The sequence below is a fragment of the Myotis brandtii genome, unplaced genomic scaffold, assembly GCF_000412655.1.
Source record: "Myotis brandtii unplaced genomic scaffold, ASM41265v1 scaffold583, whole genome shotgun sequence".
NCBI classification, from domain to species: Eukaryota; Metazoa; Chordata; class Mammalia; order Chiroptera; family Vespertilionidae; genus Myotis; species Myotis brandtii.
In genome coordinates, this window is record NW_005370191.1 from 761697 (window position 1) to 774878 (window position 13182).

A 13182-nucleotide genomic window follows, 5' to 3' on the forward strand; every position below is an offset into this window, starting at 1 on the left:
TGAGGAAAGGCCATGTAAGCGCACAGTGAGAAAGTGTCTGTCTGCTAGCCAGGAAAGAGTCCTCACCAAAAGCTGAATTGGCTGGAATCTTGATCTTGAACTTCCCAGCTTCCAGAATATTGAGAAAATAAATTTTTGTTGTTTAAGCCATTCAGTTTAGGATATTTTATAATGGCAGCCTGAGCAGACTAAGACAAACACCTAGGAGTAAATTTAATGAAAGATGTGTACCCTGCTGAGAAAAATTAAAGAAGATATAAATAAATGGAAAGTTCTGCCATAGATAGGAAGACTTGATATTATTAACATGTCAGTTCTCTAGAAATTGATCTATAGAGTCCATGTAATCTTCATCAAAATCATGGTGGGATTTTTTTTTGGCAGAAATTGATAAGCAAATTTTAAAAAATTATGGGAATGCAAAGGACCTAGATATCTATGACAATTTTGAAAGATAACAAAATTGGAAGATTACATTACTAGATTTTGATACTTACCATAAAGCTACATTTATTAAGACAGCATGGTTTTGGTGCAAAGATAGAAAACCAGATCAATAGAACAGAATAGAGTCCGGAAACACATTTAAATAATTATTTGGTTGTCAACAAAGCTAAAATAATTCAACAGGGGAAAAGAATGGTGCTAGGGCAATTGGACAGCCAAATGGAAAACAAGAAACCTTGACTCCTACCCAACAAATAATAAAATTTTAAAAATTGATAAAATAAAAAAGTTATTGTCATAAATACATTTTTAAGAAAATGAAAAGGCAAGCCACAGATTGGGAGAAAACATTTGTAATACATACATCTGTCAAAGGTGGGGCAAAAGTGGGTTTACAGTTATTCATATGGAAAATAATACAATAATTAATAAATAATAATACAAGAATAAACTGTGTTTTGTGTACTCACAACTGTAATCCTACTTTTGCCCCACTCTGTATATATCTTACAAGTCAATAAGAAAAAGAAACAAAACCCAAAGTAAAAGTGGGCAAAAGTCTCAAACAGGCACTTCACATAAGATAAGCAAATGATGAACATGAAAAGGGGTTACTTTATTTAGTCATCAGGAATTGCAAATTAAAACCATAATGAAGGAGTACACACTAAAATGAAAATAAAATGACTGACAACATCAAATGTTAATGAAAATGAAAATGACTGACAACATCAAATGTTAACAAAACTATGGAGCAACTGGGACTCATACACTGCTGCTAGGTGCGTGGACTGGTTAATCCAAACAGGTCATGGAAACCTGTTTGTACAGAGGCAGAGCAACATTGAACAGATTGTCAAACTACAGTGGGAAGGCCAGGTAGGATTGTGGGGGTGGGTAAGAGATCAACCGAAGGACTTGTATGCATGCATATGAGCATAACCAATGGACACAAGACACTGGGGGGTATGGAAGGCTAGGGGAAGGTCAAGGGGAGAAAAAAAAAGGAGACATATATAATACTCTTTGTAATACTTTAAGCAATAAAACAATTAAAAAAAAAGAAACCTGTTTGTACCATCTACTAAAGTTAACATATATCCATCCTATATTTCATTAATTCTATTCCTAGGTATGTAATCTGGAGAAATAAAAACATCTGTTTACAAAGACTATATGAGAACGCTCATAGCATCTTTGTCCATTAATAGCTCAAGACTAGAAACAACCCAAATACCCATCAACAGGAGTATGGACAAATTATGGTATATTTATATAATGTAATATTGTCCTATATAATAAAAGTAATATGCAAATTGACCGGTCACTATGATGCACACTGACCACCAGGGGGCAGACACTCAACGCAGGAGCTGCCCCCTGGTGGTCAGTGCACTTCCACACGGGGAGCTCGGCTCAGCCACAAGCCAGGCTGACAGCTGAGAGCTCAGGGGTGGTGGTGGGAGCCTCTCCCGCCTCAGCAGCGCTAAGGATGTCTGACTGACGACAGGTGGATGTCCCTCAAGGGGTCCTGGACTGCAAGAGGGCGCAGGCCGGGCTGAGGAATTCCCCTCCCCCAGACCCGCGTGCACGAATTTTCATGCACTGGGCCTCTAGTCTAGCAATAAAAAGGAATAAAATACTGGTATACTTAACATGGATGAAACTCAGACATAATGGATGAATGAAAGAAGGCAGACACAAATGAGTGCATGGCTGTAAGGTTCCATTTATATGAGATTTTAGAACAGGCAAAAACTAATCTCTGGTGAGAGAAGTCAGAAGAGTGGTTATGTCTGGGGGCTGGGTAATCAACATGAAGGGGCATAAGGGGACTTTTGAGTAGTAAGAATGTTGGTGTATCCATATGTTAAAGTTCATTCAGCTAAATACTAGATTTATCTATTTTACTGTATGTAAATTATATTTTAATAACACAAGGAAAAATTCCATTATAATATGAGGCGTGAACTCAGTGCTTGCCTTCATAGCACTTACCACAGTGCATGCTCATATACTTGCGTATGATATATGATTAGTGCCACAGCCCTGACAGAGTGAAGCCTGGGCCTGCCTTCTTCATCCTTGCATTCCCAGTGCCTGGCACACAGCAGGCTCTTGGTATGTATCTGTGAGTGCACAGATGAGGGTTGGGTTAAAACCAGGCTCTGTACACGGTGTTGCAGGAGGGCTGAGGAAGGAGCCTGTCAACTCTGGCCAGGGAGGGGGTGCTTCACAGAGGAGGAGGGGACATTTGAGTCACACCCTGAAAGTTCTTGGGGATTTTTCTCACGCAGAGTAAAGGCGGAAGAGCATTCACATGCAAAGGCCCGTGGACAGAAAGTGCAGCTTGTTGTGTGCTGGTGGTAGGAGCCTTGGCTGTGGTGATAGGAGGAGGGATGGTAGAAAGGTAGGCAGGGCCTTATTTACTGACCTAAAGATTTGTTCTTCAGTCTATGGGAGCCATTTTAAGGGAGGGCAGTCACAAAACTTGATCTGCATTTTTAGAAAGATCTGGGTTTGCAAACTGGACCCCAGCAGAAGGGCTGGGAGTTCCTCGTGGATGTAAAAGGATGAAGCTCCTCAGCTTCTTGCGCAGATCTAGGGAGAGGCCATCAACGCTGAGCCCGCCTTGAGCCTTCAGGTAAGACTGGAGGGGTCAGCCATGCTGAGCCCTGGCCCTCTGGGCTGGTGAAGCAGCGCCACCTACTGGTGAGCCCTGCTCCTGGACTTCGCAGGCCACCTGGTGGGACAGGCCAGAGCATGGCCTCAAAATGAGGGACAGAAAGATGAGCTCTCCCTTTGGTTCAGGGGCCCAAGATCAGTACCTTGTGCAGATGTAGGAAGGAACGGACACACACTAGTGTTACTAGGCTCTGCCAATTCTGCTTGCATTTGGGTCCTAGTTCCACCACCTGGGGAAAGTTATTTAACTTCTCTGCCTCAGTTTTCTCATCTGTAAAGTAGGAAAAGTAATAGAATCCGTCTTTTAGGGTTGTTGTGAACAATACCTGGTACATGGTGGGCACTCAATCAAAGCTCTTGTTATATCTACAAATATTAGTATTTTTATCATCATCATCTTTCAAGGTATGGACTGCAGAGTGCCTGGTGCATTTTGGAGGGCTCACAGGCTGGAGGCCAAGGGGCAGCCTATGACACGGGCCGTAGGGAAGCTGTGTGAGCTGGAGAAGGGCCTGCACACGTGGCTAAGGCCAGACTCTCCTGACCACAGTGGGGACTGCCGAAGGGTATGGGCTGGGACCGATGAGGTCAGGTCTGTGTTTTGCAAACCCAGCATCTGTGTACCCCTTTCTGCTGTCAATGCCTCACACATATGCCCTCCCAGGGACCCCTACACACCACATTCTGGTCTCCATGGGGTCCTTATCATGCAGACCAGGAAACGGGCTCAGGGAGGCTGAGGAACGTGTGCAAGTCCACGTTGTACACAAGGGGCAGAGCCCGAAGCCCAGGACTCCATCTATCCCATGGTGCTGAGGGTCTGGGAGGGATCCCTCATGGCACCAGATGCATTGGGCAGGACATAAGCAATAAGCGACTTGACCCTTTCCTGCCCTATATGTCTGCCCCAAGTGGATTCTGAAGCTTTTCTGATTTCTCTGAGCCAAAGCAATAATGTTATTCTAGGGATCAACTGAAAAACTGGCATCTTAATTTTTTTTTTGCTACATAATTCATTTTGTACCTTCTTCCCCCGACCGTTTTACTGAGAAATAATTGATATCAGCACTATATAAATTTAAGGTGCACAGCCTGATAGTTTGATGAACATATATTATGAAATGATTACCACAATAAAACTGGCATCTTTTACATCAGTGAAAGCTTCTCCCCGTCCCAGCTGGGCCTGCTTCAGGCTGGGAGGTCTGCAGCAGGAAGGGGTGTGAGAGTGTGAAAGCGTGTGTGTGTGTGTGTGTGTGTGTGTGTGTGTGTGAGAGTGTATGCATATGACTGAATGTGTGAGTATGTGAGGTGTGAGTGAGCGTGTAAGTGAATGGGTGTATAAGGGTGAAAATGTGTTTATAATGTGGACATTGTATTTATACTCCTTGGACCCAGGCTCATTAACCCACCTATGTCCCACCAGGCCACCTGCTTTAAGATGTGGTGACACTGTTTCTCTGCCACTCCCTATCCCCACTGGCCTATTCCAGTTGTTTCCTGGGCATGAGGGCGGGGGAGGGGGAGAGGGAGGCAGGGAGGACCTAGAGTCTAAAGGCCTGGGTTTACTCTCCAGGTCCCAGCGGTGGGCACCTCTCTGTGCAGACTTCTGGCTCCTCATCCAAGGCTCCTGCCCCTGGCTGCACGCAGCCACACCCTCCTTAGCTCTCCAGGGGGAAGCTGATTTGCTGGAATATTTACGAAACATGAGTGAAGATTTTTAAAAAAAAGATAAATTAGTGTAACAGGATTTTTCAGATTTGGTGCAGTATTTCTGAAATTCAAGACGTGACTCGTGTGTTTTCCTGTCATTGCATCTTGGAATGTCACGCCTGCTGCTACCAATTAATTCATAATTTTCCCATTCACCGATTAAGTTGCTCGGTGTCAGCAAATTCAGATTTTGTGAAGTCATGGAGTTATGCCTTCAAGAGGGAGTTGTGCCAACTTGATCAGGCAACACAGTTATAAGGATGCATGTAGAGTGAATAACAAGGCTGAATTGACACTCCCCCCCTCCCCCTTGTGAAATTTGGCCAAATATGTTATATTCACTATTCTTGGAGTTTCACAAAATCCCCAAATAAATTTGATTACAAAATAAGTATCAAACTTACTTGTAAGAAAACAATTGAAACTATAGGACTTTGAAATTTTATTCTGGAGGCCACAGCCATTTGTGGAGCATTGTATTGCTGCGGGAGCCCCACTACTGGATCGCAGGTTTTCATTGAAGGGCCTCTCACACCCCGCTGAAGGTGGGGACTCAGTTTTATCCAGCTGTGACCACAGTGTAGCATGTAGTTGGCACTAAAAAAAGCATTCATTAGATGAACCAATAAAAGGAAGTAACGATTGGGGAAAAGTTTGGAGTCCAGTGACTTGCGGGTGGTTGGAAGTCGCACAGGTTCTAATGGTATTTTTCTTCTCCTTATTCATGATTTTGGTCATTTCCTTACCTCGAACTGCCATAACAAAGTATCATGGGCTGGGTGGCTTCAACTACAGACCTTTATTTTCTCAGGCAGCTGTCTGCTGTGTCCCCACATGGCCTTTTCTCAGTGTGTGTGGGGGTGAGGGCTTCAACATGTGAATTCTGGGGACACAATTCAGTCCACAGCAGTCAGCGTGCAGGACAATTTCCCACTATAGGTGGCCACACCTGGAGGCTTTCAGGAAGGGCAGAACTGAAACACACTTGGCACAGAGAGGGATAGTCACTTCCCCACAGTCACACAGCTAGTAGCACAGAGCTGGGGCCGCAGGATCCACTGGCCGGGCAGCTCCCAGAGTCCTGGGCTGGGCTGGCGCTGCAGGAGTTGGGTGCGGGGGTGGGCAGTGGGTGCTCACACTGTCCTGACGCTGCCCTTGTGTTAGTTACAGGACTCTGATCAGACCCACATACAGAGTGTCCTACCGGACAGTGACAGCGCTGGAGTGGAAGTGCTGCCCTGGCTTCACTGGGAGCAACTGTGACGAGGGTGAGTGTGCTGGGACACGGGGGCAGGGGACCGGGCACTGGCCGGGCCGGGCTTCCAAGTCCTGTATGCTTCTCCCACTGCCCTCCTCCTCCTCTGAGCAGATCTCTGTTCCTTCACACTTTTTCCTTCCTTTTCCCAGCACCTTAGAACCAAATGCTCTGCACTGGTCAAACTGGGGTGAGGCTGCCCCCTGCCCATGGCACTGAGGTGGGGTCCCTGTGTGTTGGTTGGCGGGGGGTGGGGGGGGATGGAGGAGACCCAGGGGAAGGGATTTGACTCACAGCCTATTTCTTTCGTTCTGGCTCTGACTCACCCGGCAACCAGGGCAGGCAGAGCTGGAAGTTTGGGCTCTGAGCAAATGCAGGTGAGGGCCCACAGCTTTGAAGCTGGGTCTGCTCTAGATGGTGACAGGTGGACCTGGTGGGTGGCAGCAAGAGGAGGGCCTCGCCCGCCGCCTCTGCCCTTCTGCCTGGCTGGTGCCCAGAGGGAGGAGGAGGATGGGGTCCGGAACCTGGCCTTCCTTCCCCAGGTGGGCTCAGCCTGACTCTGGAGCCCAATGGGGCCAGACACGCACTCAGGTAAACAAGGACACTCTGATTAAACAGGTAATTCCCAGGGCTCAGAGATAACCTCCAAAGAGCCAAGTGCAAAAACCAGACCTCTTTAGGTAAGGTTATGTCTCGGTAAAGGGTAATCCTTCTTGCAGACTGAGTGGGCAAATCACAGAGGATGTGGGATGAGGCGTGCCTTTTTCAGGGAGCCTCAGGATCCAGGGGCCACCTTCCCAGCTGGCCTGTGTGGCTGAGGATTCCTGGGAGCGCGAGGGCCTGGGCTGAATTGGGGACTGGCTCCTGAAAGCCTTTGGAAAGATTTCACATCCCCGAAAATGAAACAATGATGACAGAAGGCGAAATGGAGCTGGTGGCTGTAAATTTGAGCACATTCCTGAGATGGCTGTGGAGGGTCCTGGGGCAGTTGTTTCCATTCGTTCCCACTGCTGCCTCTCTGGGGAGCCTGCAGGTCAGAGGTGCTCTCCTCTGGGCTTTGCTTTGGTTCAGATGCGGTTCCCCAGGAGAAGTGTGCTTTTCTCTCGCTGTGTCTGGCCTTCCTTCCACGCACTCAGGTCTGTCGGGTCTTATGACTCTGGATTTGTGACTGCATAGGGGTAGGTGGCCTCTCTCTGGGCCTGCTTCCTCCCTTCTTTGTCTCTCCAGGTTCTCCTTCCTATCAGCCTCCTCCCCTTCCTCCCTGGATGCTCCAGGAGTGCAGGCCAAAGGCTTGGAGATACTTTCCTTCATAGATATGCTCATATACGGTCAATCCCTGTTATTTGCAAATTCTGTATTTGTGAACTGGCCTACAGGCTAAAGTTTATTTGCAACCCCCAAATCAACACTAGCAGCATTTTTGTGGTTATTTGCAGATATGCACAGAGAGGCAAAAATTTTGAGTTGCTCAACTTGCATGCCCCCAGCTGAGGTTGAAGAAGGTGAAATTCTGCCTTCTTGTTTCATCTCCCATACTGCACACAGGTGTCCTTTTCACGGTCTGTTTAATGCCACGTTTTTCACATTTTTATGCTTTCTTGGGGAGATCCTGTTGTTTAAAATTTTTCCAAGCATAGTGCTGCCTAGTGTTCTTAAGTGCAAAAGGCTTTGATGTACCTTAGGGAGAAAATGCATGTGATAAATAAGCTTTGTTCAGGCGTTGAACAAAACACAGAGGATGTGGGATGAGGTGCGCCTTTTTTATTATATTACTGTTGGCTGTGAGTTCAATGTTAATTCGTCAACAGTTTCTATTCAATAAGGTGTCTTTAGGTAGAAGTACACATAAAACAAGGTTACATATGATCAGCTGATGAAAACGTGGTGCTCGTAGGAACCTAACCCTGTATTTCCTCTAGGAACAATGGTTCAGCATTTCCTAATCAGAGTTCCTGGTGCCTTTATAGGACATAATTACCATGAATTACAAGACCAACTGTATGTATGAATCTATAACTATATTTATCTATCTAGAAAGACTTATTCTTATTACAAAAGCAAGTACATGTTCAGTGTAGAAAGAGTGAAAACACCCTTTTAAGTTAACCTCAAGTCTCACTTAGATGAATGTCTCCAGCCCATTTTTGTGCTGACAGGTCAGTTGTAAAGTATATGTTGTTTGATAACTTTCTTTTTCATAAAAATTGTCATGAACATCTCTCCTTGTCAATAGATAGTTTTCTATAGTATCATTTTCAGTGGCTGAACTAAAAGTGGTATTTGGGTACACTCTTTATTAAACCCTAGTATAAGGTATTTAAGTAGTTTCTAATTTTAAATTATTAATAATATTGCTGTAAACATATTTTTAATCAAGTAAAATTTACATATACTGAAATGCACCAGTCCTAAGTGTACAGTTTGATGAGTTTTGATAAATACATAAACATTCTATCACTTCCCAGGAAGTTTCCGCCTCTAAGCAACCACTGTTCTAATTTCTGTCATCATAGATCAGGTTTACCTATTCTTAAACTTCATTTAAGTGAAATCATGTGCTATGATTCCCTTTTATGTATGGTTTCTCTCACTTAACATAATTTTTGAGATGTGTTCATGTTGTTATATGCGTATCAGGTTGTTCGTTTTTGGTACTGGGTATTATTCCATTGTATAAATAACCATAATTTTATTCATTCTCCTGGGGATAACCCTAACCCTAACCCTAACCCTAGTTTTTGGCTTTATGATTAAAGCTTCTGTGACTGCAAAGAGGTGTCCTTTTCACCTGGACCTATAGTTTTCTTTGTGGGGAAGTTTTCGATAACAAATTTGTTATCAAATGAATTTGATAACAGATTTTATAAATATAGGTCTAAGTTTTGTCCCCATGGATATTTTTCTACGTAATTCTATTCTCTCTCGTATTCTGTCCACCACATGTGCCTCAGCCTCCCCAAACTCTGCTTTCTCTTCAGCTCAGGGAGAGTGCTGTGTTCTCCTTAGTCCCTGCTCCATGCACTCTAGTCTGGAGGTGCCTCCAGGAATCACCTTGTTGGTTCTTCTTCTCTCAGGAATCATTGTTTCACAGTGTTCAATGTCTGTGAACATTTGTTCTGTAAATTTTGTCCAATTTTTGAATTGTTTATGGTGAGAGGGTAAGTAAAGCATGAGTTGGTATGATTTGAAACAGAAATTGAATATTTTCCTTTATTGGATTTTTAGTTATACTTTTCTGTATTACTTCTTAGTTATTCTTCTAAAGATTATAGTCTGTTTTCTTAACTTATCATAGTAAATAGAGTAAATATGGGGATATTCCATATAAATTAGAAGAAACCATCTATAATAATAAAAAGGTAATATGCTAATTAGACCAGACAGCCAAACGACCTTCTGGACGTCGTTTGGGATGAAGCCACCATGGCAGGGGCCAAGGCAGAGGTGGTTAGGGACAATCAGGCAGGCAGAGTGGTTAGGGGCTATCAGGCAGGCAGGCAGGCAGAGTGATTAGGGGCGATCAGGCAGGCAGGCAGGTGAACAGTTAGGAGCCAGCGGTCCCGGATTGTGAGGGGGATGTCCTGGATTGTGAGAGGGTGCAGGCCTTGCTGAGGGATTTCCTCACCACCACCCCCATGCACGAATTTTGTGCACCGGGCCTCTAGTTAATAATACAATTCCATTTATCCACCACCACCATTCTTGTGCTATTGTTGTCATATGTTTGAAATCTAAATGTGTTATAAAATTCAGAATTCAATATTATAATTTGTGCATTAACCAGACAGATAATCTTTTTAAAAAGTGAAAGGAGAAAAAAATAGTGTTTTATTTATCTCATAGTTATCATTTTCAGTGATCTTTAATTTCTTTTTAAAGCTCTGAGCTTCCATCTGGTATCCTTTCTCCTCAACCCCAAGAAGTTATTTCAGCATTTTTTTTATTAATATATTTTTATTGATTTCAGAGAGGAAGGGAGAGGGAGAGAGAGATAGAAACATCAATGATGAAAGAGAATCATTGATCAGCTGCCTCCTGCATGCCCTCTACTGATGATCGAGCCTGTTCTGCCCTTGACTGGAATTGAACCCGGGACCTTTCAGTCCGCAGGCCGACACTACATCCACTGAGCCAGGGCTCGGGCTTGGGCTAGGGCTATTTCAGCATTTCTTGTAGTACAGATCCACATGCAGTAAATTCTCTCAACTAAAACTTCTTTTTTTTTTTTTTTAGTAACCACTTTGCCTTAATTTTAATTAGTTAATGAATTAAATTGTGGTAAAACACACAGACATAAAATTGACCATTTTAACCATTTTAAAGTGTATAAATCAGTGGTATTCACAATGTTTTGCAACCATCACCACTATCTAGTTCCAGAACTTATTTTTATCACTTCAAAGGGAAACTCTATACCCATTAAGCAGTCATTCCTCATTCTCCCTTCCCTTAGCCCTTGGCAACCACAAATCTGCCTTCTGTCTCTATTGATTTGCCTATTCTGGATATTTCATATAAATAGAACCATACACTATGTGGCCTTTTGTGTCTGGCTTCTTTTACTTAGCATAATGTTTTAAAGCTTCATCCAAGTTGTGGCATGTATCTGAATAATGAATAAAATTCCATTATATGGATATACCACACTTTGTTTTTTCAGTTACCCATTGATGGACACTTGGGTTTTTTCCATATTTCAGCTATTGTGAATAGTGCTGTTATAAACATTCATATACAAGTTTTTGTTTGAACACCTGTTTTCGATTCTTTTTGATATATACTTAGGTTTGGGGTTTCTGCATCATATGGTAATTCTATGTTTAACTTGCTGAGGAACTGTAAAACTGTTTTCATAGTGGCTATACCATTTTACAGTGTATAAGAGTTCCATTTTCTCCAATCATCATCTCCAAAACTTTATTTTCCATTAAGTTTTGAATAATATTTTCATTGAGTTCATAATTCTGGATTGATAATTTTTTTCTTTCAGTACTTGAAACAAATTGGTTGATCCATTGTCACTTGGCATTTATTGTTTCTGGTGAAAAGTCTGCTGTACTCATATTGTTGTTTCCCCTCTATGAATGTGTTTCTTCGCCCACTCTGGTTATTTTCAAGTTGTTTTGTTTTGTTTTTTTGTTTTGTTTTTTAAATCATTGTCTTTCAGCAGTTTGACTGTGCTGTTACCAGGTGGGATTTTCATAATCCTGCTTGGGGTCCTTTGAGCAGTTGGACCCATAAGTCAATTTTTTTTTTGGTATTTGCTTTTACCAAATTAAAAAATTTTTGTTCATTGTTTTTTCAAATAGTTTTCTGTCCTATTCTCTTCTCTCAAGATTCCATTTGCCCACATGTTAGACTGCTTGATATTGTCATTGAGGGTCTATTTTATTACACCTCTGTTGTTCAGATTGGATAATTTCTATTGATCTGTCTTCAGAGTTCATTGACTTTCTTCTGATACCTGTGATCTTCTGTCAAGGCCATTCAGTGCAGTTTTCATTTCAGATATTGTACTTTTCAGTTCTAAAATTTCCATTTGATTTTTTGTTTATGTTTCCATGATAAGGTTTTCCCACCTGTTAAATCATTATGACCATGATTTATTTAATATCCTAGAACTTATATATAACAGCAGCTTTTAAGTCCTTATCTTCTGTCTCCAACATTTGGGTCATCTTAGGGTTTCTATGTACTGACATTTTTCTCTTAACTTGGGTCATAATTACTTCTTTTATTTCTCTTTTCCTTCCTTTCCTTCCTTCCTTCCTTCCTTCCTTCCTTCCTTCCTTCCTTCCTTCCTTCCTTCCTTCCTTCCTTCCTTCCTTCCTTCCTTCTTCCCTCCCTTCCTTCCTTCCTTCCTTCCTTCCTTCCTTCCTTCCTTCCTTCCTTCCTTTCCTTGTTAATAGCTTTTGGTTATATACTGAATAATTTGATATGTTGTAGAGGTTTTGATTTTCTTGAAGAGCATTAATTTTTGTTCTAGCAAGCAGTTAATGTACTGTAAATTTATTAAGGCTTGTTTTTTATACTTTATTGGGGCATGTATGTAAACCCCTTAGACCTAGGATATAGTTTTTATTCTAAGGCATAGACTGTCTGTGGTTTCAAAGTCAGGCCGTAGGTGTTAACTATACCTGCTAACATGGAGAGACTTAAGCTCTAAATCATCTTCCTTCTGTTGGGTAGCAGCTTATATCGTTGCTCAGCTTTTGTAGCCTTCCCACTATTGTTTTCTACTGAGCTCATTGGAATCTCGCTTACACATGTACATTTCAGGAGTCAGCCCATGATTTCAGGGGAGTTTGTATACAGAGTTTGGGGCTCTCTGCTCTGTGTGCCTACTCCCTTATTAGACTTCTTCCCTCAATTTCCAGGTCCTCTGGCAGCCTTAAATCTAAACAACTGCAGCTTTTGACTTGAGTTCTGACCACTCCGCACTGTCTGACCTGAGGTGTACCCTCAGGGGAAAAGCCAAATAATGTAGAATTCACTCAGTGCTATTCCCTTTTTGCAAGTATTGACTTCAGTTTATGCTGAGTTTTTGTTGGTTTCTAGTGTCTTCAAATAGTTGTTTATAATTTTTATCTAGAGTTTAGAATTGTTATCTAAAGAAGCTACTCCATCATTACTGGACCTGGAACTTTGTGAATGGTTGTTTAAAAATTTAATCTAGAGTTTATAATTTTTATCTAAAGTAAAGTTAGTGTGATACAAGCTACTCCATCATTATTGGAACTGGAACGTTGTGAATATCTTTTTACTAAAATCTCTCCCCACACCTTTAATAATTTCCTTAGGATAAATCCCTGCAGAATTATTGAGTCAAGGCTTTTGAATCATATTGCCAGTTTAGTCCTGAGAAAGGTTGCTGGCATGGACAGACTGAGAGGTTCTGGAGAGCAGAGTGTTATCATCATCTGTTTCCCTTTGTGGTGCCCCAAAGAGTGTGTGGCACTTAGGGTTCTAAGTTCCTAGTTAGAGTTCAAGGCTGTTGACTCACTCTGCTTATGGAACATGATTTCCACCAGTGCTGATTAAAGGAATCGGCATTAAGCATGGTATACAGTACTATTACTTCA

The 13182-nt window shown here is 42.4% G+C and overlaps 1 protein-coding gene across 1 annotated transcript in view; it reads left to right on the forward strand.

Annotated features, from left to right (window-relative positions):
• Window positions 1-13182, forward strand: part of COL26A1 (collagen, type XXVI, alpha 1) — a 142733-nt gene that overhangs the window by 35197 nt on the left and 94354 nt on the right. Inside the window, exon 3 of the mRNA XM_005879166.2 lies at window positions 6016-6113. Coding sequence (XP_005879228.1) covers window positions 6016-6113 — 98 coding nt within the window. The remainder of the gene's footprint in view (window positions 1-6015; window positions 6114-13182) is intronic.